Here is a 22,737-nt window from a genome sequence, read left to right as displayed (position 1 = left end):
CCTGGGGGGATGGAATGACTTGTTTTCCCAGCAAGCTGGAGACTAGAAACACAGTTCTGAGACCTAGGAGGGTCACTTCGTGTCTAAACCAGGGTCTTGGCATCATCTGGATAATCAATGTAGATATGTCTATGTCGATCAGTCTATATGTGCAGATTTTCTAAGTTTATCTATTTCTTAACCAATCAGAATCATTCAACCTGAAGTAATGACATAGCTTAGTGACCTGTGTACAGTATAATTGCTGTGGTTTTGTGAATGTACAGCAGAGAGGCCTACAAACTCCTTGCTGAGTAATGAAGCTGACTTCTGCTGATGAAACTGTAAACTATTCTTCAGTAAAAAAAATTTAAATTGATTGCATCTCTTGACTACTGGTCTTTATTCATCATATCTGGTCTTTGGTTCTTTAACTGTAAAAATACTCTACAGCTGAGACACTTTCACATCTCACACACATTAACATTCAGATCACTCTCAATCACACACACAAAGGAGGGAATAGCGATTGATTATGTACGCACAAATTACATCAAATCATGTATTAATGATCCATTGGCTCTGGCTTCATCAAAGAGACATTTTCTTTCATCAGTCTGTTTTCAACCTTCAGCTAAACATGTCGGGAGTTTCTGATCTCACAAATGCCGTAACAAGTTTCATGAGTCACAAAACACTTTGAGTTTTCTGTGAAATGAGTGAATGCGCACTGATTCCTGAATGCTGGGATAGAACTCAAAAAAGTTAATGTACCCATGAATTATTTTGGATTAATATTTGTTTTCCTCACTGTTTTCCCCCGTTAACTCATCAAAATAAGTTTTTTTTATATATATATATATATATATATATATATATATATATATAAGTTATACAAGATTCAACTCATTTTTCTAAATCAGTTTAATGCAATTTAAGTTTAAATGACTTAAACATCCAAGTTGTACTTAAAAAATTTCTAAATATCCTAAGCAATTTCTTTATAATTTGTGTGATTGAGTTGATATAGTTGTGACAATTATAAGCATGAAAATAAATACATTTTTCATTCATTAATTTATTTAATAAACAGATAAATAATAGAGTTTGTGTGATGTTGGAAAAAGCACTTTCAGGATGAAGACCATTTTTGATGTTTGTTGATTTTATATATGTCTTCATAAATATATAGTGTATGAAGTACACTGAAGTAGGAACACAGCTGGGAAATCTTATATATATATTCTTTTAAAATTATCATCTTCCTTAAGTAGAATGTAGTATTAGTGTTTCTTTCATATTCTTTCAGGTACATATTTATATTTCTTGTATATTTTAAATTGAAGTTATGTATTTGAATCTACATGAAGTATTGAGTTGGTTTTAGGGGAATGATTGACAATATAATGTCATAATATTGATAAAATAAACAAAATAAAAGTGTTTCAAGGTGTGTGTGTGTGTGTGTGTGTGTGTGTGTGTGTGTGTGTGTGTGTGTGTGTGTGTGTGATTTATGGGGACACAAATTTGTATAATGACATGGGTATTACACTGGTATTACAACGTAAACAAGAAATTTCATGAGTCCTCATATTTAAAATAGCTTTAAAAACATACTAAACAATGTTTTATTAAAAATGTAAAAATGCAGAATGTTTTCTGTGATGGGTAGGTTTAGGGGTAGGGGTAGTGTAGGGGGATAGAATGTACAGTTTTGTACAGTATAAAAACCACTACGCCTATGGAATGTCCTCACTTTGATAGCTAAACAAACCTGTGTGTGTGTGTGTGTTACATAAAAAGACGTAGATGAATAACAGCATCAGTCTTCTGCAGCATCTGTGTGTGTTTAGTCGCTGCTGATAATATTTGTCTCCATCTGAGAAACTCAAATGGAGGAGAATTAGAGAAGAGGTGTGAACAGGAACTAAAGACAGATGTGTGATTAGAGGAGCGGCTGATGAGGTACACGCTGTCATATCTGTTTCCTCTTGTTATTAGAATGGGTCACCATGGTAACAAATGCAGAAGATTCCTCAATGGACATCAGGAGATCAATTTAGGGAAGGAGTGAATGAAGGAGGTGCACATGTTTATCTGGGTTTCTTCATATATGTCAACATGTATATGTCACACATTTTTCATTTGATGCCAGAATTTGTAGCAAGTCAGGAAACAAAAGATAAACATTTGTATCATAAAGTATTATATTAAATATGCAGAAACTGAAATGCAAATTTAGATTTTAGATTCTCAAATGAGCAGAATTTTGACACCAAAGTAACCCATTTCAGCTTATGTTTCTCTGTTGTAGAAATATTTAAAATCAGATTCGTGAAAGCAAATTATAATGAATAACTGACATTTCTTTTTCCAACACTCTGTAGATTTATTGCTTGCAAAGTTTCTAAAACTAATTAGATATACAGTATAATAGATACAGATTTTCCACAATGAACCAGAACACATTTGATGATTCAGTAAGATTGAGTCATTGTTTGCCAAAGAATAGTTCGTCCTCTCTTTGAATCTGTAGTGTGTTGTGAACAAAAGAGGGTACGGCGTTCAATATTAACCCAGTTGATCTGATCTGACAGTGAACTCAAAGTCTTCAGTTGTGAGATGATAACAGTGCTGATGAAGTTCTCTGAGAGACCAGCTTGACATGCTTATCTGCTTTAACACACACTTTAAAACCATCGTTTACAACCTCAGAACTCGGTCAAATCACTGATCATTCATCCGTTCAGCGGCCTTTCTTTAGGCAGAAGATTCATGTATTTAAGTGAACTTCAACAAAGCAAAAGAGATTATTGATTTCTCTCTCTCTCTCTCTCTCTCTCTCTCTCTCTCTCTCTCTCTCTCTCTCTCTCTCTCTCTATCTCTCTCTCAAAAAGAAGCTCAAGTGTAATTTGTTTCATATTTCTGGTCATAGGCTACATATTACTTCCATTTGTGCAGTTTTATTTATTTATTTACTTTACTTTTTTACTTTAGTATTTTCTTTTTTACTTTAGTAAATAGTAATATTTAAGAATAAATAAGTGTGATCTGATTTTGACTGCTCGTACACAAAAATATTGATCTTTAACAAAAGTTCAAGTAGAAGTTACAATAGAAGAAATATATAGCACTGGCGCCATCTTATGGTTAGTTGACATACTATACTAGAAATACAACATAACGCAACTTAACACCAATAACGCAAACTACTACAAAGTCAAACAAAGCGTCTATTAAATAATTTGTTTAGTTTTAAGTAGTGAATTTTATGCAAATCCAATTGTAAATTAGTTGCAGATCTCTGCACAGGTCGCGCTGGTCGCTTCCAGCCACCAGGTGGCGCAATGTGCCTGTATCAAACATTATGAGGCGTCTACAAATACGGCCTGATTGTTTTTACAGGTTTGTCTTTATTAAATAATATTAATAATAGTAAATCATAATACATTATATTTCCATAAATTATCGATGTATTTATTCAGAATTAGAGGTCTACAGAGATTCACATTAAAATCAGTTTTCTGTAATAGCCTTTCCGCGTTTATTTTACTTTATAAATTGTGGATCTTAGCAAGTGAAGAAGATGTGGGTTGATTTTGACTCAGGCGCGTGAGGGTCAGACTCGCGGGGTCTTATGTAAGAGGCGCGCGCGCGGTGGAGCGTCATTCGGCGGCGGCGCGAGATGAACTTGCAATAATGACTGGAGTGATTTTAACCTTATTTATCGTGTTAGTTAATGTCACATCATGATCATGATGTGTTTGTTTTGAGGTTAAGCTTCACTTTAATCATAATCTTCGACTCAGGAAGCAGAAGAGCTCGGAATATCGATCCGTGACCGATTATTGATCATCATGCCGCCCATCGAGAATGACGCGGGTCGCGAGCAGATCCGATTGAAAATCAAGGAGCTGATCGATTCCAATCAAGTGCTGGTGTTCAGTAAGAGCTTCTGTCCTTACTGCGTCAAGGTGAGTGAAGATCAGTCCTAATAAACTTACTTCATAGCTTCTCAAACTGCCCTGTCATGTAAAAAGGTTTGTGAGAAAAAAAAAAAAGATAAATATCGTATGTTTATTTAAATTAAGTCAGTCATTGGAAAGTCCCTATGATTATGTGCTTTAATTGTATGTCTGTGGTCTCAAAAATTTTTATTTTGGGATAGCTTTTTTGATTTTGATTATAATTTTCACTTTCACTAATTTTTTTTTCTTAAGATTATTTCTTAATTTTGTATGTGTTCTGTTTTATTCTGCTGTGTTTTGTCTTTGTTGTAAAGTCATTTGATAACGCAACTTTGACTAAGTTGTTATTATTATTCTGTTTACATGTTTCTTCTAAACTAGTTATAGTTTATGGGGAAATTTGCTCAAAAATATCTCGCAAATTCATATGGTAAGAAATGTCAATGTCAAGTTCATAGTGTTTTTAGGAATCACAGCATTTATAATGTACAGTGAGAAATATAGATAACTATTCGTTTTTGTTTTCTTATAGACATAAGTCCGTTTGAATAAAAAAAAATATATTTAAAGGTCTGAGCTCTAATAAGAAAGCATTCTTCAAGAAATGGAGCTCTTAAAGGGTTAAATCTATGCTCTGTCGCTTTAAGTTAACATTAAAAGGTGTCAAAAGTAATAAAATGGGTGGAAACTAACATTCACAATTAAATATTTTTAACAGAATGAACTACTTGTGGAACCACAATTAAACCTGCAGGTTGTGAATGATTAGGGTACAAAGTAGTTATAGATAAGTTGTTTTTTTATTTTATTTTTTTACCATTTTTACTCATAACATTTGTATTTTTGTACATAACATAAAAGTATTTCACTGATGACCTGAGATTTCATGTTGCTAAATGTTGTCAAGTTTGAATCGTGAGTCTTGTTGAACAACTAACACGTAGGCTTTTTGTAACTTCAGGTGAAGGAACTGTTTAAAGAGCTGAATGTCAAGTGTAATACCATAGAGCTGGACTTGATGGGTAAGAGAACAATCACTATGGATCATTTTGCATATCAGTAATCAAATGACTTTTATAATTCCTGAAAGGAAATGCATGGAGGAAGTGCCAGCCTGTGCCAGTTACTGCCTTTTCTATTCTTCTTCAGTCTATGAACTAATGGCAGATTATTACCATATGTACATCATGTCAGAGCTCATTGTCTGTCAAACATATTTTATTTAATTTTTAAGAAAGATGGGTCTTGAATATCTTTATTTTCTATTCTAAATTGTAATAACTCAAGTAGGGTTGCCCTTTAATATTCGACTAATTATTAGTCGACTAGAAGAGGCTTAGTCGACCAAAAGGTCGGTTGTATTAGTCGGTTAATCACAGAAAAAGAAGAAAAAAACTTGTGGTGAAGTCACAAAGCTTGTGAGGGACAGATCGTTAACGACGGGTCCATGTGGTAATTGCAGTGTGTCGGGCAGGTAATCCAAATATTCACCTATCGTCCATCGACTTCAAATATGGCTTATTTTATATACTTTTATTTGTGTAAACTCACAATAACAAGAAAAGTTGTGCCTTTGTAAAGTAAAGAAAACAAACAGGATGCGCTTTCTGCCGTCTCGGTCTCTGTGAACTGGAGCCTGTCATAAAAATGAATCGAAACTCAGTTTATAGGCTACTTGCCTCACAGACATAAGAAATATATCTATAGAAAGCTAGAAATGTCTACTTCTAGATGAACCAATTCAAATCGGAAATAAAAAAAACTGTCCACTTATGCAATCCTTATGAAAGTTGCCTTTCTCCACACGTTACTGCGGAGATGGCGAGGCAGCATTGTTAACTTCATCTTTGCAGCCAACACTAACTCAGAAAACACTAGTTTATTAATAAGTAATAAATGTCTCCTTGCTTTTTTTTTTTTTTTTTTTTCTGACACATTCATAATTATTACTTTTTCCCATGCTGTGCGGCAAGCTTTGTGTTGCTAGAGTGTAGAATAGGCTATATTATGCCTATACTGTATATATTAAACGCTCATTATGTTTTAGTATTCTCCTCAGTATATATTTAAGTAATTAAATGAATATAAATGTGCGACTAGTCGCTCATTTAAGCTATTAGTCAACTAATAGTCGTCTAGAAAAATAGTCTGGGGCAGCCCTAAATTATGGTTTTCGCCATCAAAATAACCAAAGAAGCTGGCGTGGCATTTAAAACAATGTTGTTTTTTTTAAACATGAAACTAAAAATTAAGAAAAAGTTACTACAAAAAGAACCGTGTTTATTTCACAATGTGTGAAATGCATTTCTGCACCCTACTCTGTATTTATTTGTTTATCAGGGCTATTCAACTTCAACAATTGGGCCAAATTAACAGTTTAAGTCAGAATATTTTTCAGTAATGGCTGCTGTCTGCAGATGCCAGTTCTGAGATTACAGTATACTCTTTGTTCACAATATATTTAAAACAATGTTTACTTTGTTTTGATAAACATGGAATTGCATAACATTTTTACCTGAAGTTCTTCCTGATATGCAAGATTACCGAATATTCATGTTTTCTGCATGCTGCGATTCTTTAATGTCCACGTTTAATGTTACAAAGTTTTACTACCTCGATGACTCGACCCATTGACAGATGTGCTTAAATACTTGTGCATGTGTTCTCTGAACATTGTGCTGATGCTGAACCTCTGAAGTTAATGTTTAAGTGTTCAGAGCAGTGTTGGCTGTGACAGATGACCTGCTGAGTCATTCCAACTGCAGTGTTACAAACTTCTCTTCCCTTTCTTGTTTCATTCACTTAACTGCACCCCACCATGTCTCATTGATATCTCATCATGAGAGTCTCATGCTTCCCTTTATCTCGCTGTACATGCACAGCTGTTCTTATGTTAGTAGCATCACCCTGATAATGGATTCTCTGCTGAATGGCTTTAAACCTGATTAGCTGCTGCTTTTTTCCCTCTGTGCGCTTGGAGCCAAACATTAGTTTCAGAAGCAGGCGTGCTGTGCCAGAATTGAACCCGATTAGATTATCAATCTTGGAGGGCCGCCCATGTGGTTTAGATGTGAAACATGAGTGGCGATATCCTGACTGATCACATCTGATGTGTTTTAGAGGATGGAACCAACTACCAGGACTTACTGCATGAGATGACCGGGCAGAAAACAGTCCCCAACGTCTTCATCAACAAGAAACACATCGGAGGCTGTGACAACACTATGAAGGTACTGATTCTTCTGTCTGATCTCTGCATGTGTACGACAGTGATTCTTACTTTGTGTTGCTGGCCAGGCTTTTGACTGTTTTCAGAATGTCTGCGTATTTTTTTTAATTAGTCCATGTAGACAAAAAGGAACATCTGATTGACATGTGAAGCGACCAACCATAGTTTGATTAGTTTGCTCTGAAACACTGCACAGATGCAGAAATATTTATGAATGTCTGTTCACCAATGGAATTAGTTTGTAGATATTAGGGACAGAATTTACCCCTTTTAATTTACGGACATAAAAATGACATTTCCTCAAATTTTATATTTAGTTTTTTCACTTTAAATATCTTTCAGATATTTATCTTTCAGGTGAACCTTACTAAGTTTATTGAATGATGAATACCCATGTGACCTACTAAATTAGCTAAAAAGTATAAATTCTTGCATACTGTTCCAACACTGTTCCAGTGCAGTGTATAGTATCAGAATCAGAATGCGCTTTATTCGCCAGGTGTGCACAAACACACAAGGAATTGGTTGTGGTTTTCTACAGGAGCTCTTGGTACACACATACATATGACATGAGAACAGAAAGAACATTTAAATAAGTAAACTAAGAAAATAATAATACTAATGTGGTATACATCTGGAACAGAAGATATACAGATTTGTATTATATATACAGCAGAATGAAATTATATATATTTATATATATATATATATATATATATATATATATATATATATATATATAAAAAAATAAATACACAACTAACTTTTATTCTCTCTCAAGTACTAAAAGTATGGAGTACGCTGGTTTTTTGCTTGACTTCTCTGTCATGGGTCAGGTGATGGTCATTAGTAATTGAGCTAGTGGACTTTCTGAAGCCTCACCCACACACACCCTTTCATTTTAGTTATAGAAAAAGATTAAAGAATAATTATAGTTAATTAAAAGGTAGTTGTTAAATTGTCCATTTCACATGTCTGCTAGAAGGTTTTTTTTTTTTTTTTTCTCTCCCCTCCATTTTAAATGACAAAATTGCTGTCATTGATTCAGGGCAGGACTTTAAGTTTCATTCTAAAATGTGTTGGTTTCACTCTGGAACAAACTTCTTAATCATCAAATTATGCAACCACTGTTATTATTAGGCTTGGAATTTCCATAGATCTCCCAATATTATTTATCAATATTATAACAATATCTAGCTGGCGATTTAAATAACAAGTAGTCAAGTATTTTTCCAACTAAATTGCTTCAAAAAATAAAATATAAAATTAGTGGAAAACAAAAACTGGGCTTATTTGCCACGGTCCGTTCCTGTGCGCGATTGTTCCCGGTGCCCCCCGCAGCGTTGGTCTGGTTTCACACTCAAATTGATTTGATCGAACCCTGGTGTGTTTGCGTTCATCTTGCGTCATCACAGATGTGCACGGCGCATGTTAGAAAACAACGCGGGTCAATAAATTGTTTTTTATTAATTTGGTGCTATTATGTGCAGCAGAGTAAATGACACTTGTTTACTGTATGTGCGCCACATGTAGACGGTTTTCCGTTGCTTGCAAGCAGCCTATTTTGAGGAGACTGCTGATTGCCATTAATTTCCTGCTCTGATTGCACTCGCAAAGTGCATATACACTGTAGGCTCACTCCTGCTCGAATCCAAGGTAAATCATCAACACTATTGTCTTTTACATGTTTTGTTGAAGTAAATATATTATAATAGGCGAAAAAGCATGCGCAGGTTACTTTACTTCCTGAACAAGTGTGTGCCCGAGCCGTGCCCCGTTTCGAACTAAACTGCCAGTGTGAAAGCCCTCTCAGACTCATCGGTGGCCTGTTGCACAAAGCCGGTTTCAGTTGCTACCCAGGTAAGTTCAAGATTAGTTTGCGCAAACTCTGGTTTTTCGGGCTTATGAAGGTGGTTTGGTTTTTAGCAGGGTTCATTGCTATGGTAACTTACGCTTCACGGCTAACCTGCTCCAGAGCAGGTTTTATTCTGAGTTGGAGATCGCAAACCCAAACTCGACCAATCAGCTGTGAGTAAAGTGACACGTATCTGATGCAATAAAGCCACTCCCCCTGTATCTCTCGCTCCAAATGAAATCAGTTTATAGTGAAAACATTTTAGAGACAAAATTGCTCAACATGTGCTGTTAATTATTCAGAATATTTATATTAAATAAATTAAAATTATGAATAATTCATGACATATTCATAGGCTTATTATGTTAATTGACAATATTAAACTTTGCTTTTAAATTAAAAAAATATATAATACATGCATAATATATAAAGTTTTTAAACAGATTAAGCTTACATGTATTCTTGAGTTCTTTGTGAAACTATATTAATAATTTGGTCTATATTTTCTTTCAGCTGCCTTCTCAAACATTCAATGCAGCAGTGTTTATTCCTGCTTTGTAAATGAGTTTAATTTCATATTTTTCATAATGATCTCTTAGTCTTTGGAAGAGACATGAATTGCGCGGCTCTCTCGCAAGAAGTGAATCAAACTGACGTTCTCCTTGTTCTGTGTGATTGGCCGTGTGCATGCGCTTTGCAAACTCTGGATTAAACCTGAGTTGACAGAGAAAGTTTATACCGAGCGTTGTGCAACAGTTGATCCTGATCTAAACCAGGTTGGATTTATCTGGATTTGTCAACTCCAAACCTACTCTGAAACTCAGTTTGTTCAACTAGCTTCATGCAACAGGCCACAAGTTACTTTTGCAGTTGTGATTTTCATTTAGAGTTTGTTCCCAATAGGCCTTTAGCCATCTGGATAGCTAACTTGGTAGCTATTAAATTCATTCTTAAAATTGAGAAAATTTTAGCATGTTGGAAGCATCCTTAAGTCCATTTGCTCTAATTGCATTGAAGCGCACCATTCTGTAACCAGGACACACACAAGCCATTTTGTGAAACTTTGTTTTGGAGAATTTTTTTTTTTTGAGGACTTTGATGGTTTTGTATAGGGCTGTGACTGTGGCTGTTTTATACCACTACGGTCAAGTTGACTGGCACAGCCCTAGTTTTGTACTATTAACTGTTGGTTATATGTTGGTTACCACATCAGAGGACTGCTCTTGGCATCTACATATGAAATGTCTGATCATCAGCGCCTGTTTCTATCACTAATGTATCTGTCTGTAGATCTGTCAGCTGTCTATAAAAGCCCTTTCACAATTGTGTAAAGCAGCTCTGTGGGAAAGACCTTTGGTAATAGAGCTAAATAATGCACAAGTGCCTCTTCACAATGGCTCTTATCAGCATCGTTTTTATGCTCCTAATGATTGGTTGGTTGTCTTGGTAACAGGCACACAAAGATGGCATCTTGCAGAAGCTGTTGGGTGAAGAGAGTGAGGTGTACGACTATGATCTCATCGTCATCGGTGGTGGTTCTGGCGGTCTGGCATGTTCAAAGGTGAGTTAAATTTCACAGGCAGAAAGATCCTTTATCTATGATGCTGTTTAAATACTGTATGTGTGTGTAGAGTAAATTCAGGTCAGTCGGGACTTTTTTTTTTTTTTTTTTTAATACATTGTTCAATATTCCTTCAGGGGCTTTTATGTAATTTAATGTGTATGTTCATATTTTATGGGTAAATGTTTCTTGCTTCTGAGAGCTGGCACTCTAAATTTCATTGTACTTGTACAATGACGATAATTTAAAAAAAAAAATATATATATATATATATATATATATATATATATATATATAATAATAAATAAATAAATAAATAAATAAATACATGTTTTGCACATGATTTTGATTTTAACACGTTCCCTTCCTGCCCAAACAGGAAGCAGCTGCCTTTGGCAAGAAGGTCATGGTTCTAGATTATGTTGTTCCCACACCAAAGGGCACAACCTGGGGTAAGACTCCTGGAATCAAACATGGAAGTTTATAATAAGAATCACTTATTATTGGATGATAATACAAGGTTTCTCTCCAGGTCTGGGTGGCACATGTGTGAATGTGGGCTGTATTCCTAAGAAACTGATGCATCAGACGGCCCTGCTGAGCACAGCCATGGAGGATGCACGCAAGTTTGGCTGGGAATTCAGTGATCAAGGTCAGTCATAACATTCCACATGGCTGGGAATATAAAGCTGTACATGGTGGTACATGATACGCTGGTTCTATGATCTGGATTGCAGATAAGAATTGCAAATGCATTGCAGATAGAAATTATTTTTAAAAAGTGCCTGTTTGATATTGTACGAAGAAACACAAGTTCTTCATGTATTAGTTTTCCATGAGTGGTTAAAGTTGTGATGCAATTTCGTGTTTTCTGCTCTGAAGACATTTCAGTTCCAAATTGATTTCCTCTTTAGTAGATTTCCGTTTTAGTAGATTATTCATTTTAAGTGACTGCAACCTTGTGAAATGGTTTGAAAGACTATTATGAGGGTCCAGTTATATCTTTAATGAAAGAATTGTAAATGGGTGATTTAACCCCAGAAAACTTCCTAATACACAGAGCAAGTGATAATTACAACATTCAATGTGTTGTAAAGTTTTTCTACTGTTTTTGCTCAAGCATGTCCCCTTTTGCTCTTGATTAGTTTTTTTTTTTGTTGTTGTTTTTCTGTTCTGGTTCACTTTCTCATCAAATATTGTCTTCTTATTAAAGTGACACACAACTGGGAGACGATGAGGACTGCAGTGAATAACTACATCGGTTCATTGAACTGGGGCTACAGAGTTTCCCTACGAGACAAAAACGTCAATTATGTCAACGCCTACGCTGAGTTTGTGGAGCCGCACAAGATCAAGGTAAGTGTGTTCAGATCCAGCTAGCCAATTGTGCTGAAGCTTTTACTGTATTCACTACAAAATGCATTGTAAATGCAAAGCCGTTTTCCTGGACTGAGCTAACAGTCACAGCTGAAGTGGACCAAAAAGAGAGCTGACTCCACTACAGGTCCAGGTGCAATGTGAATGCAAAGAGAACTGGATTCTTTTTCACTTAATTTACTTTTAGTGGACTGAAAGAAGAGGTTCTTTTAGAGAGAACTTGTGTAAAGGGTAATTCATTCCTACTTTTGACAGCAGATCATGAGGAAAATGTGCCCTAATGACATTGGCAAGCTGATGTTGCTGTGTTTGTTAAAGACTTTTCTTTTAGCTTTTAAATGCCAGTATTATGAGAGATGCTAAAAGCTGCATATAGCAGTTCAAATCACAGTTACAGTATGCCTAAAGCTTACCTCTTTTTTTTTTTTTTTTTTTTTTTTTTTTTGGAATCTTCTCAACAGGCCACAAACAAGCGTGGTAAAGAGACGTTTTACACCGCAGCTAGGTTTGTCCTGGCGACAGGAGAGCGGCCTCGTTACCTGGGTGTCCCAGGAGACAAAGAGTACTGCATAACCAGGTAAGCTGAGACTCTGAGCTCACAGCGGTAAACTTCCTCTGGAGAGCCAGTTAAATGCAGCTGGACCTCTGAGGGTCGTTACAGGAACTGTGCTGACTTATTTACAGGATTTATTGATTTTAAAGCTGATTCATTCTCGGTCACCAAGGGAAGGAAAGCTTCCACTAAATGGTGTCAAATAAGAGGAGGATTTCCTTCTGTAGCTCTGATATGAGTGGCAGAAATGTGGAAAATTATTATGTTGGTTCATGTTGCTGATTTTAAAAATGGCACAATGTACATGTAGGGGTCTATGATTTCTGTGGCACGGAAAACACAGATGGAATTGCAGAATTCAGTCATAAAAATGAAATTGTATAATGTGGAATGTCACAGAATTTGGCAAAGTTTGGAAGAATAAATCAAAAGTAGGACTGTGCACTTAATCAAATCGTGATATGTATAGTGTCTGTAAATATTAAACTGTAAAAAAAAAAAAAAAAAGACTTTAAATATGAAGTCTGTGTTGAATGCCTTTTCGTCAGCTACACATGCTCAAGTTTTTATGCTTGTGGTGTTTTCAGCATTGTTTGCCAAAAAAAGAGGACTAAATAATTAATGTTTTTTATGCCTTCAATTGATTACTAGAGTTTTTGATAATATTGTATAAAATCATAAATACTTCAATTAAAATGCAGATGTTTCTGAAAAACTAGATATTTCTGAAAAAATTAAACCTTTCATAGGCCCAGATTAATGTTTAAAAAAATAATTAAAAAATGTAATTAGTTAAGAGAGATATATATATATATATATATATATATATATATATATATATATATATGTATATGTGTACATATAAAAATACACACTCAATTGGTTACACATACTTTTTAATTTATTAATTTGATTAAATTAAAATAGAATTTGGATTTTTTTTTTTTTTTTTTTTTTTTTTTTTTTTTTTTAATAAATAAACCTTTTAATAAATTGCTATGAAATTCCAAGTTTCATGATTTCAATTAATTATGAACATGCTTTTTGATAACTAACATTTAATTTAACCATTAAATTGGAATCCAGAAAAATTAAAATGGGGGGAAAAAAAACTGAATCCAGAAAAATTAAAAAAAAAATGGAATTTGTAGTCAGTCCGGCATAGTGATGTTCACTTTCAAAATGGCAAGCCTTTAACCTGAATGCATGTGTGCTCTTTTATGACTCGAGGCTGTGATTTCTTAATAGTTCATTCATCTTTTATCTGAAGAGGAAGTGAACTGCAGGTGTTTGGCAAGACTCAAGCCTTTGTGGTTTTGACTTTATTGACTTTTCTCTTTGGCAGATTTCATGATGTTTAACTGTATTTATGAATTTTTGTCTACATTTCGGCAGAAAAGATGATCCATCTATGTTTTGTCCTAATCAGTTTTGTTCGTTCTTCACAGTGATGACCTGTTTTCATTGCCCTACTGTCCCGGGAAGACTCTTGTTGTCGGGGCGTCATATGTCGCTCTGGAGTGTGGGGGTTTTCTGGCCGGTTTGGGGCTGGACGTGACCGTCATGGTTCGCTCCATTCTGCTGCGAGGATTCGACCAGGACATGGCTAACCGTGCAGGAGATTACATGGAGATGCATGGGGTCAAATTCCTCAGGAAGTTTGTTCCGACCAAGGTTGGTGCATGTGTGCTGTTAAACATTACTGAAATCTGAAATGATGCATTATCTATCGCAGCTGTGATTATGTAATGCTCTTTATGAGTATAATAATCATGGCCTCTTTACACACATTATCATGGTGATAAAGCATCACAGTGATTCTTTTTTCCACAGATCGAGGAGCTGGAAGCTGGAACTCCGGGACGACTTAAAGTGACAGCCAAATCAACCGAGAGTGATGAAATCTATGAAGGGGAATACAACACTGTGAGTGTCTGAGCCTTTCTGTTGGCCAAAAACTGGAATTCCCTTCAGATATCTTTACAGCACATCTGTTTTTATCTTGTCTGCTATTTTTGGCGTGCTATTTATTTTAAGTGCAAACATTTTTCAAACATTTTATATTCTCTGCACTGAAATGAACATAGTCACTTTATTGTCAAATGTTAGTGGATCATGTCGGTAGTTAATGTGGTGAACTGCACCTGTAGACACCCATGACATCATTTGCTTAAAAGTGGTTGGGAAATATGAGCAGCTGGAAAAAGATTGTAGTTACAGAGGGTTTAAAAGCAAGTATTTTTGTTAAAGCATTTGCATCAGTTATTCAGTATAAACCTTAATTTGAGCTGTATAGTTGTCTAAGAGTGTGAGGCCTGAATACTGTTAAAGGTAAATGAACTTCTGGTTATGTGTTGATGTAATTCCTGTGGGTGGAGTTTGGTGCATGTAAACAATGCTTTGCCTCATTGTTAATATTTTGTTGTTTTGTAACCGAGGGCGGATTCAGTTGTTTCTGTAGTAATCAGCATTGTCACATTCCTTTCATGTTTGCTAATGTTGATGTGGAACTTCGTGTGTGTGTGTGTGTGTGTGTCTCTCTCTGTCTCTGTCTGTCTCTCTCAGGTGTTGATCGCAGTGGGTCGTGACGCCTGTACAGGAAAGATCGGTCTGGACAAAGTTGGAGTTAAAGTCAATGCCAAGTATGTCTCTTTCTTTTGAATAGCTTATTTTGGTCATCTGTCCTCGTAGTCCCTCCCCCAGCCCATAACAAAGTAATTGTTGTCACGGTAGCATTTGAGCGGGCGGGGCCAGAGTGAGTAGGGCAGGCTGGATCTGGAGTGTCATGGTGAATCAGCAGTATTTCCTCTGGGAACTTGGAAGTGTGTTCAGCGTCTGACCTCAGTGACATGGAGAGTGTTTACAGAACACACTGTGGCATGTAGATGGGCGGGATGAATTAAGCAAAGTATTTCCATTGAAAAGCATGGGAAAATGCATATTAATTCACATACAAACTGAAGTGTGTGTGGTTTGAGTCCATCTGAGAGATTAGATTAGTGCAGCACAGAGGTTTTAGATCCGTTCTCAAGCGGAGTCATATGATTCCATATGACCCACACACATATGAGAGTGATGCATAGCTCTTTTATGGTTCCTCTGTATGAGTGACTCACTGAGCACATACAGATTTACAACTCGTTTCATTTGAACTGCTCATTTCAGTTTTGTAATGTGCATTTTGTATTTCTAACAATTTTAAGGTCATTGTGCTTGTGCATTTGTTACATTTTATTGCTCAGTTCTGAATTTTCCTAAATTGCAAAAGGGAACTAATGATGTAATGTAGCTATGTTATTATGAAGCATTCACTGATGCTTTTTCTGTCCAGAGAGCAAATATCTCAAGGTTTTATTTACCCTTTAGGCAAACTGCTTTTTAGTTTGAGTTTTTTGACATTTAATAAAAATATCGATACAAGGATCTAAAGTTTTGTTAACACTTTAGTTTAGGGTTCAGTTCTCACTATTTACTCACTATCTAACTACTTAATAGTATACATATTACGAGGATATTGGCTGTTTATTAGTACTTTATAAAGCACACATTAATGCCTTATTCTGCATGACCATATTCTACATCCCTTTCCTACCAATACCTAAACTTAACAACTATCTTAACTAATAAGCAGTAATTAGTAAGAATTGGACCCTAAAGTGTGACCAAAGTTTGATACAGTTTGAGGAAAAATGATTGTAAAATATGATCATCTCATTGCAGTCATGCTACTCATGATAATGAGACTAACATTTCCACTAAAAGTAAACCGATGCAGATCAAGCATCAGAACCAAGTGTGAAATGGATTTTTAATGTGACTCCTTCATACTTCACTGTTACCCCTTTTCCACCAACATGATGCTAGTTCAGAGCCAGTGCTATTGCCGGTTCGGAGTTGGTTCGACTGACGAGCCTTCTAAGAACTGGTTTGCCTTTTCATGGGCTAGAGAGCCACCACAGAGCCAGGTCTTACGTCACTGTATATGTGTCATCTTTCACAGCAATGCTAGTATGGTAGCACAAAATACAAACAGACCAGGCTTGTTCGAGATGCATCCGCGCCGCGCAGACCATCTGGCGCATGACACCAAAGCACCGCGAGAGCGATCCAAAGGCACAAGGAGTCGTAAGCTCTACAAACGCTCTCGCGGCACTCCGATGTCACACGCCGATCAGTCCACGCAGCTCTGATGCATCTTGAACAAGCCTTCCATCAACAATGGCTGACGTTGGGTTACTATTGATCCTCATGGCTTTGCGAACTTACATTGGCATCCAAACACGGTGAATCCAACACGTTCATGCAGGTCGCCGTAATTTGTGTAGACTGAAATTGCAATCGAGCTGCTATTATCTTGATTAGCTGCTATTTCAAAAATGGAGGTCACAAGTTTCTGTTCAGCCACGGTAACCCTGCCCCCAGCCCCTGACGCAAGCGGTTCTTACTTCTAGACCAGCAATGTTTTGGTGCTACTTATGAACCACTTTTCCTGGTTCAGAGCTGGTGCTTTGGGTGTCGAAAGACAAAGAACTGATTTGAAAGTAAGCTCTGGCTCTGAACCAGCACTCAAACTGCCTTGGTGGAAAAGAGGTATGTGTGCAGTTCATGTACATACAGTACAGTCTTGAATTACAGTGAGCTTTAGTCCTCAAGACTGAGTCAATATGAACATTGGGTTATTTTCTCCATCCAGGAACGGGAAGATTCCAGTGAATGATGAGGAGCAGACCAACATTCCTCACATCTATGCCATTGGAGACATCTTGGAGGGGAAGTGGGAGCTCACGCCTGTGGCCATTCAGGCCGGGAAACTCCTGGCTCGCCGACTGTACGCTGGATCATCTTTGAAGGTCTGGCATAGTCATAACAATCTGTCATCTCCAGTAGATTTTCCAGGAAGACTAAAGTCTTCTTATAAAGAGAACTTAAGCTGTTTTCTGTGATGTAAACCTTTTAAAAATCCGGTGCCTTTTCCTCACTGTGTTGTGTGTTTGTCACAGTGCGATTACGTGAATGTTCCCACCACTGTCTTCACTCCTATGGAATACGGCAGCTGTGGTCACCCGGAGGAGAAGGCCGTGGAGATCTACGGACAGGAGAACATCGAGGTGTGTGTTCACGAGCAGACCTCAGACTGGAAATATGAATAATCTGTGCTGATGATGAGTGCGGTTTTAATGAGTGCTGGGGATTGCTGTAATGATGTGTGCATGTCTCTGCAGGTCTATCACAGTCTGTTCTGGCCTCTGGAGTTCACTGTTCCTGGCCGAGACAACAACAGGTGCTATGCCAAGATCATCTGCAATAAACTTGACAACGTAAGACATGCATAACAGTCAGCATCTTCTATAAATGATGGCTTTTTTCAAACTATGACTCCAAGTCAAGATTATACACTAGATTATACAATTATACACTTTTACAATAAGGTTTAATTTACCTTAGCTGACAATCTAACAATGAAGTGCTTTTACCAGTGTTATTGTTAACTAAAACTATTAGAAATAAAATTTTCAGTAATTGAAATAAATAAAATACAAAGATTAGATTAAAAACTTTAAACAAAATATACAAATGTTGCCTTGGAAACTAATTGAAATAAGGTCGAGTTGAAGTACTAAAATTATTAAAACTTTAAAAAAACATTAAAGATAAATAAAAAAAAAATGACAAAAGCACATAATAAAATAATTAAAACTAAATTTAAACTCAATATAAAAATAAATGCTAACTAAAAATATTAATAAATTCTGTCCTTATTAAACATTCAGCTAAATTTTTAGGTAATTGACTTATCACATTGCGACTTTATCTTTAATTCAGACTTTTTTTTTTTTCAGTCACAATTCTGAGTTTATCTCGCAATTGCAAGTTATAATTATAAAATCAAATTGTGAGAGAGAAACTTAATGGCAATAGCAAAGGAATAAAGTGAATTAAAGAGAACGCTATTATTATTATTATTTTTTTTTTTTTTTTTTTTTTTTTTTTTTTTTTTTATTCTGTGGTGGAAACAAGCTTCTATAATTAACACTGGCTTCTACAGCATTTTAATTTCAGTATTTCACTAATACATTTTTAAATCAAAAGTTTCATCTGTTAGCAATGTGAACAAACAATGAACAATGCAATATTAACTTACAATAACTAATGTGTGCATTCTCTGGAAAGAAGCCTTTTTACAGGCTTGTTTCCAACAAGCAGTGACCGATTTCTATTAAGAAATGTTTTTTGAATGAAATGCATTTGATTGCATTCTATCGGTAGTGTAAGAGACCCGATCCTGTAACTCCTGTGTGTGTGTGTGTGTGTGTGTGTGTGTGTGTGTGTGTGTGTGTGTGTGTGTGTGTGTGTGTGTGCAGGACCGTGTGATTGGCTTTCACTATCTGGGTCCTAATGCTGGAGAGGTCACACAGGGCTTCGGAGCTGCTATGAAGTGTGGGATTACCAAAGATCAGCTGGACAACACCATCGGGATACACCCCACCTGTGCCGAGGTGTGTTTCCTTTTACTCTACTATTTAAAGGGAACCTATTATCAAGACTTTATAAAAGGGCATGTTGTTTTTGGGATCTACTAGAACAGGTTTTCTTGTTTCAATGTTCAAAAAACACATTATTTTCCCCATATTTGAAATTGTTGCAAGCTCCTCTCTTCCCAGTCTGTCAGTAACACTGTTTAGTTCATGTCTCTATGAAGCCCCTCCCTCTGAAAAGCAAAATGTGCTCTGATTGGTCGTGTTGTGATTGGTCCAGCGCTTAAGGCTGATTTATACTTCTGCGTCGGACCTACGCCGGAGCCTCTGCGCCGTAGGCTATGCGTCTGTTTTCATTTATACTTCTGCGTCGTTGTCCGTGTCGATGTGCATGCAGACAACTAGGAGGCAGTCATGTTGAGGATTAAGGCAAAAGCCGAAGAAGCAGCTTGTCATGTACGTTGTCAGAGAAGCAGCAAATAGGTAACGACTTTTGTTGCAGTTTGACTGAATGTGTCCCCTGAAACAGAGCGTTTTTTCATTCATATGGAAGTTAAAAGTGCTCGCTCTTCTCCGATTGCTCTGCGGCAATTTTTTGACCTGAGGGAGGGGTTCTAGCAGACCAATCACAGCGCTTGCGTAGACTGTAGAATTGACACGTTGCTACATTTTTGAAGAGGTGCACGTCAGGCTACGTCGTACACTCGACGCAGAAGTATAAATCGGCCTTTAGAGCATGTTTTGGAAATGTCCCACCCTTTACCATAACCGCAAGTTTCTTCACACTTCTAACTTAACCCTGCCTCTTTTCTTTTTCTTTTTTCTTTTTTTTTTTTTTCCCATGCTCAAACAGTAACATTACACACTAAAGAAAGATGAACATGGGGAAAGAAACTTAATAGGACCCTTTAATGTTATTTCTCTTTTCATGTTCTTGGCACATGAGCATAACATGTCCTTCCCTTCATTTGTTTCCAGATATTCACCACGATGGAGGTCACCAAAAGCTCTGGCGGTGACATCACTCAGTCGGGCTGCTGAGGTTAAACCCTGCTCGTTTAATAGGCTGTCAGTACTAGTTTAAACTGCTAGTTTATTCTAGTGATTTATCCCTCTCCTCTCCGCTTAAACACACTCGAGTCTCTTTCTAGGAATCTGGAGGTAGAACATCATGATGTTTCACTGCTTACAGAAGGCTTTTGTGTCTCGTTCCCTTTCACCCTTTACAAACCATGTGGTCGTTTCCACGTGTGCTGGAAGGGTCTAGTGGGGGCGGAACAATAAGACATGACAGCTCTTCAGGGGCAGGGCTTCACTTGCAGTAGAGACCAATGATTGGGAGAGGAATGATGATTGACGGCCTGTTAGACAGCGGGGTTACTCTGCTCAAAATCATTGTCCAAGTCAGAAATGCACCAAATGCGTCTGTGATTTATCTTTTCTTTCATACATGCGCACTTGGTGCTCTGTGACGTTTTAGCCCATAACCCACATTCAGTGGTGGACTACGACTGATGTCTTTCTGCACTTGGACTTTAAATAGGTGAACACGTTAACATGCGCACTCTGGACTGGACTGATCTGTAGCATTCAGGCTCACAAGGTCTGCATACTTTTGTTTTATTTGGTTGTAGAAGACTATTTTTCTATATTTAATAGTGGGTTTGTCATCAGTTGCTCGTCAACATTCCACGTCAGGATTCTAGTAAGAGGGATTTTACTTCCCACTTATTTTCTAATTTAGCGGTCGAATAACTAAGAGATGTGATCGAAGCGCAAACCAAACGCAGCATGTAGATGCTTCCTTGTGAAAGTATTTAAAGTAACGGGTGTCACTAAGATGAAATGGCAAACTCATGGTTTGTGATGCCTGTTAAAGCACTTAGAAATATCAATAAAATGTGTATGTTCATATTTTTATAAATATATATATTTACATCACTGGATTCCATGTATCTGTATAGAGGTTTCATTCAAAAATAAATGCATGTCTATTTGTTTGCTGTTTATTTGCTTTCTGGATTATTTGATGTCCTTCAGTCTTAAGTTATTCACTCCCTTCTGCTTTCTAAGGATTGTTTAAGAGTCAAAGATCAATGTCAATATTTCCATAGTATTGCTCTTCTGCTCTGTTCATGATCTTTAATAAAACTATGTACACAACCTGAATTTCTCATAGGTCTGTTTACACTAATTTATCTAAAACGTGCATTAATATGCGTGCTATAATGAACATTCAAGAAGTTGTGCAATTTTTCAGTGTGGTTATGCATTCTACATTCAGTTTGATGTTTAAAGCAGAACGTACTAAGGTTATAGCTATAAAAGTATAATTGTACACTTATAACTATAACCATAGTACGTTCTGCTTGAAAGGGAGAGCAGTAAAATGCATATTTATTTATTGATTTTAAGCAAACACAATGGGCTCATACACATTTATTTTCACATCTATTAACCAGAATATCATAAAGACGTTTTGTTTTATTTCATGTTATTACATCAGCTCTTGCTTGTATATATTATTTCATCTACAGTGGTTTGTTTCCAGGGATTTTAATGAAAAATATCTAAAAGCAGCTTTGAGATTTTACTGGAATTAAAAGATTTTTTTATCTAGTAACATTTAATGTAAGTCAGCAAAAGAAGGATCTGTTTTTCATTTAAGGAAACAACAGCTATTGTCTTTGCTTTCCTTCTTGTTCACCAGTCTCTAATCTGGAGTCCATGAACATTTCTCAAGTTTCTTTCCTGGTAAATTACACTGCAGCTTTGATATTTTTAGATGATTGTATTAATGCAGAAACTTGTATCTGGGTTGAAAGACAACAGCTGATTGGCTGGAAACTCTTTATAAGCAGGAAATGTCTAAAGTTCCATTTCCTTTAACAGGAATCAGTTGTTACGTACAGGATCTGTTTAGGCCACATACGTGACAAGTACATGATGGTCACTTCCTAGTGTTCTCTTGATTCAGATTCAGAGAACTCGTCCTTTTGATGACAGTGTATGAATATTCACACATGCAGTGGCTTAAAACACTCATCCAATTCCTAGACAGCACACCTGTTCCTGTGAAGTGCAGACGTATTCATCTGAGACAATAAACACCAGACACCCGAGAAAAATTATAAAACACCTAATTTTCATGCGTTCCATTCAGTGAGTGAATAATCACAGGCCGACGGATCAAACGCATCTGAGCAGAGATGTGTGTGTGAATCTAAAGGAGAGTTGGTGTCTCATTCTCTTTGGTTTTATATAATGGTGCTCTAGTTAATTAAATCCAGCCTGCTGTGGACTGATATTTTAATGCAGGATGTTTCAGAAACAAGGGAGAGTTGGATCCAAACACAACAAAAGACTATTAACAAACATAAAAGTAAATCCAGGCACAAGGAGACAGGCAAAAACAGTAAATCCAGACACGGGGCAAGGCAGGCAAAAGAACACCAAACACTGAGAGGAACAGGTGAAGGTAATCAATCACTATAGCAACAATAAAAGAGTAACTATAGAAACAGAGTAAAACAGGAACTAAACACAGGACGTGAACAATGGGAACAGAAAACACACTTTAAAATAAAAGTACAAAAACAAGAAACGCAAACCAGGGAACAAGCGTAAGGATTTGAGTGAGTTTGACAAGGGCCAAACTGTGATGGCTGGACGACTGGGTCAGAGCATCTCCAAAACTGCAGCTTTTGTGGGGTGTTCCTGGTCTGCAGTGGTCAGTATC

The 22,737-nt window shown here is 36.6% G+C and overlaps 1 protein-coding gene across 1 annotated transcript; it reads left to right on the top strand.

Moving 5' to 3' along the window:
• The first annotated feature begins 3,623 nt into the window (after nt 1-3,623).
• On the top strand, nt 3,624-21,167 carry txnrd3 (thioredoxin reductase 3). The gene is made up of 16 exons (XM_051896866.1): nt 3,624-3,953; nt 4,909-4,969; nt 7,068-7,177; nt 10,485-10,592; nt 10,972-11,044; nt 11,125-11,244; nt 11,806-11,948; nt 12,431-12,546; nt 13,971-14,196; nt 14,356-14,448; nt 15,088-15,164; nt 17,216-17,372; nt 17,523-17,630; nt 17,745-17,840; nt 18,885-19,019; nt 19,977-21,167. Exons 1-16 carry the CDS (start codon nt 3,837-3,839, stop codon nt 20,037-20,039), a joined length of 1,803 nt encoding a protein of 600 aa, XP_051752826.1. The 5' UTR covers nt 3,624-3,836; the 3' UTR covers nt 20,040-21,167.
• Nucleotides 21,168-22,737: the final 1,570 nt, after the last annotated feature.

The sequence above is a fragment of the Ctenopharyngodon idella genome, chromosome 6 (genome assembly GCF_019924925.1).
Source record: "Ctenopharyngodon idella isolate HZGC_01 chromosome 6, HZGC01, whole genome shotgun sequence".
Lineage (NCBI taxonomy): Eukaryota > Metazoa > Chordata > Actinopteri > Cypriniformes > Xenocyprididae > Ctenopharyngodon > Ctenopharyngodon idella.
This window is presented reverse-complemented; position numbering and strand designations above follow the sequence as displayed.

Bases quoted from the DNA above. Each gene is read 5' to 3' on its own strand.
- txnrd3 (XM_051896866.1), top strand. From the start codon at position 3,837: ATGCCGCCCATCGAGAATGACGCGGGTCGCGAGCAGATCCGATTGAAA. The intron at 4,970-7,067 runs GTAAGAGAACAA...GATGTGTTTTAG, and splicing joins CATAGAGCTGGACTTGATGG to AGGATGGAACCAACTACCAG. The intron at 17,373-17,522 runs GTCTGGCATAGT...TGTTTGTCACAG, and splicing joins ACGCTGGATCATCTTTGAAG to TGCGATTACGTGAATGTTCC.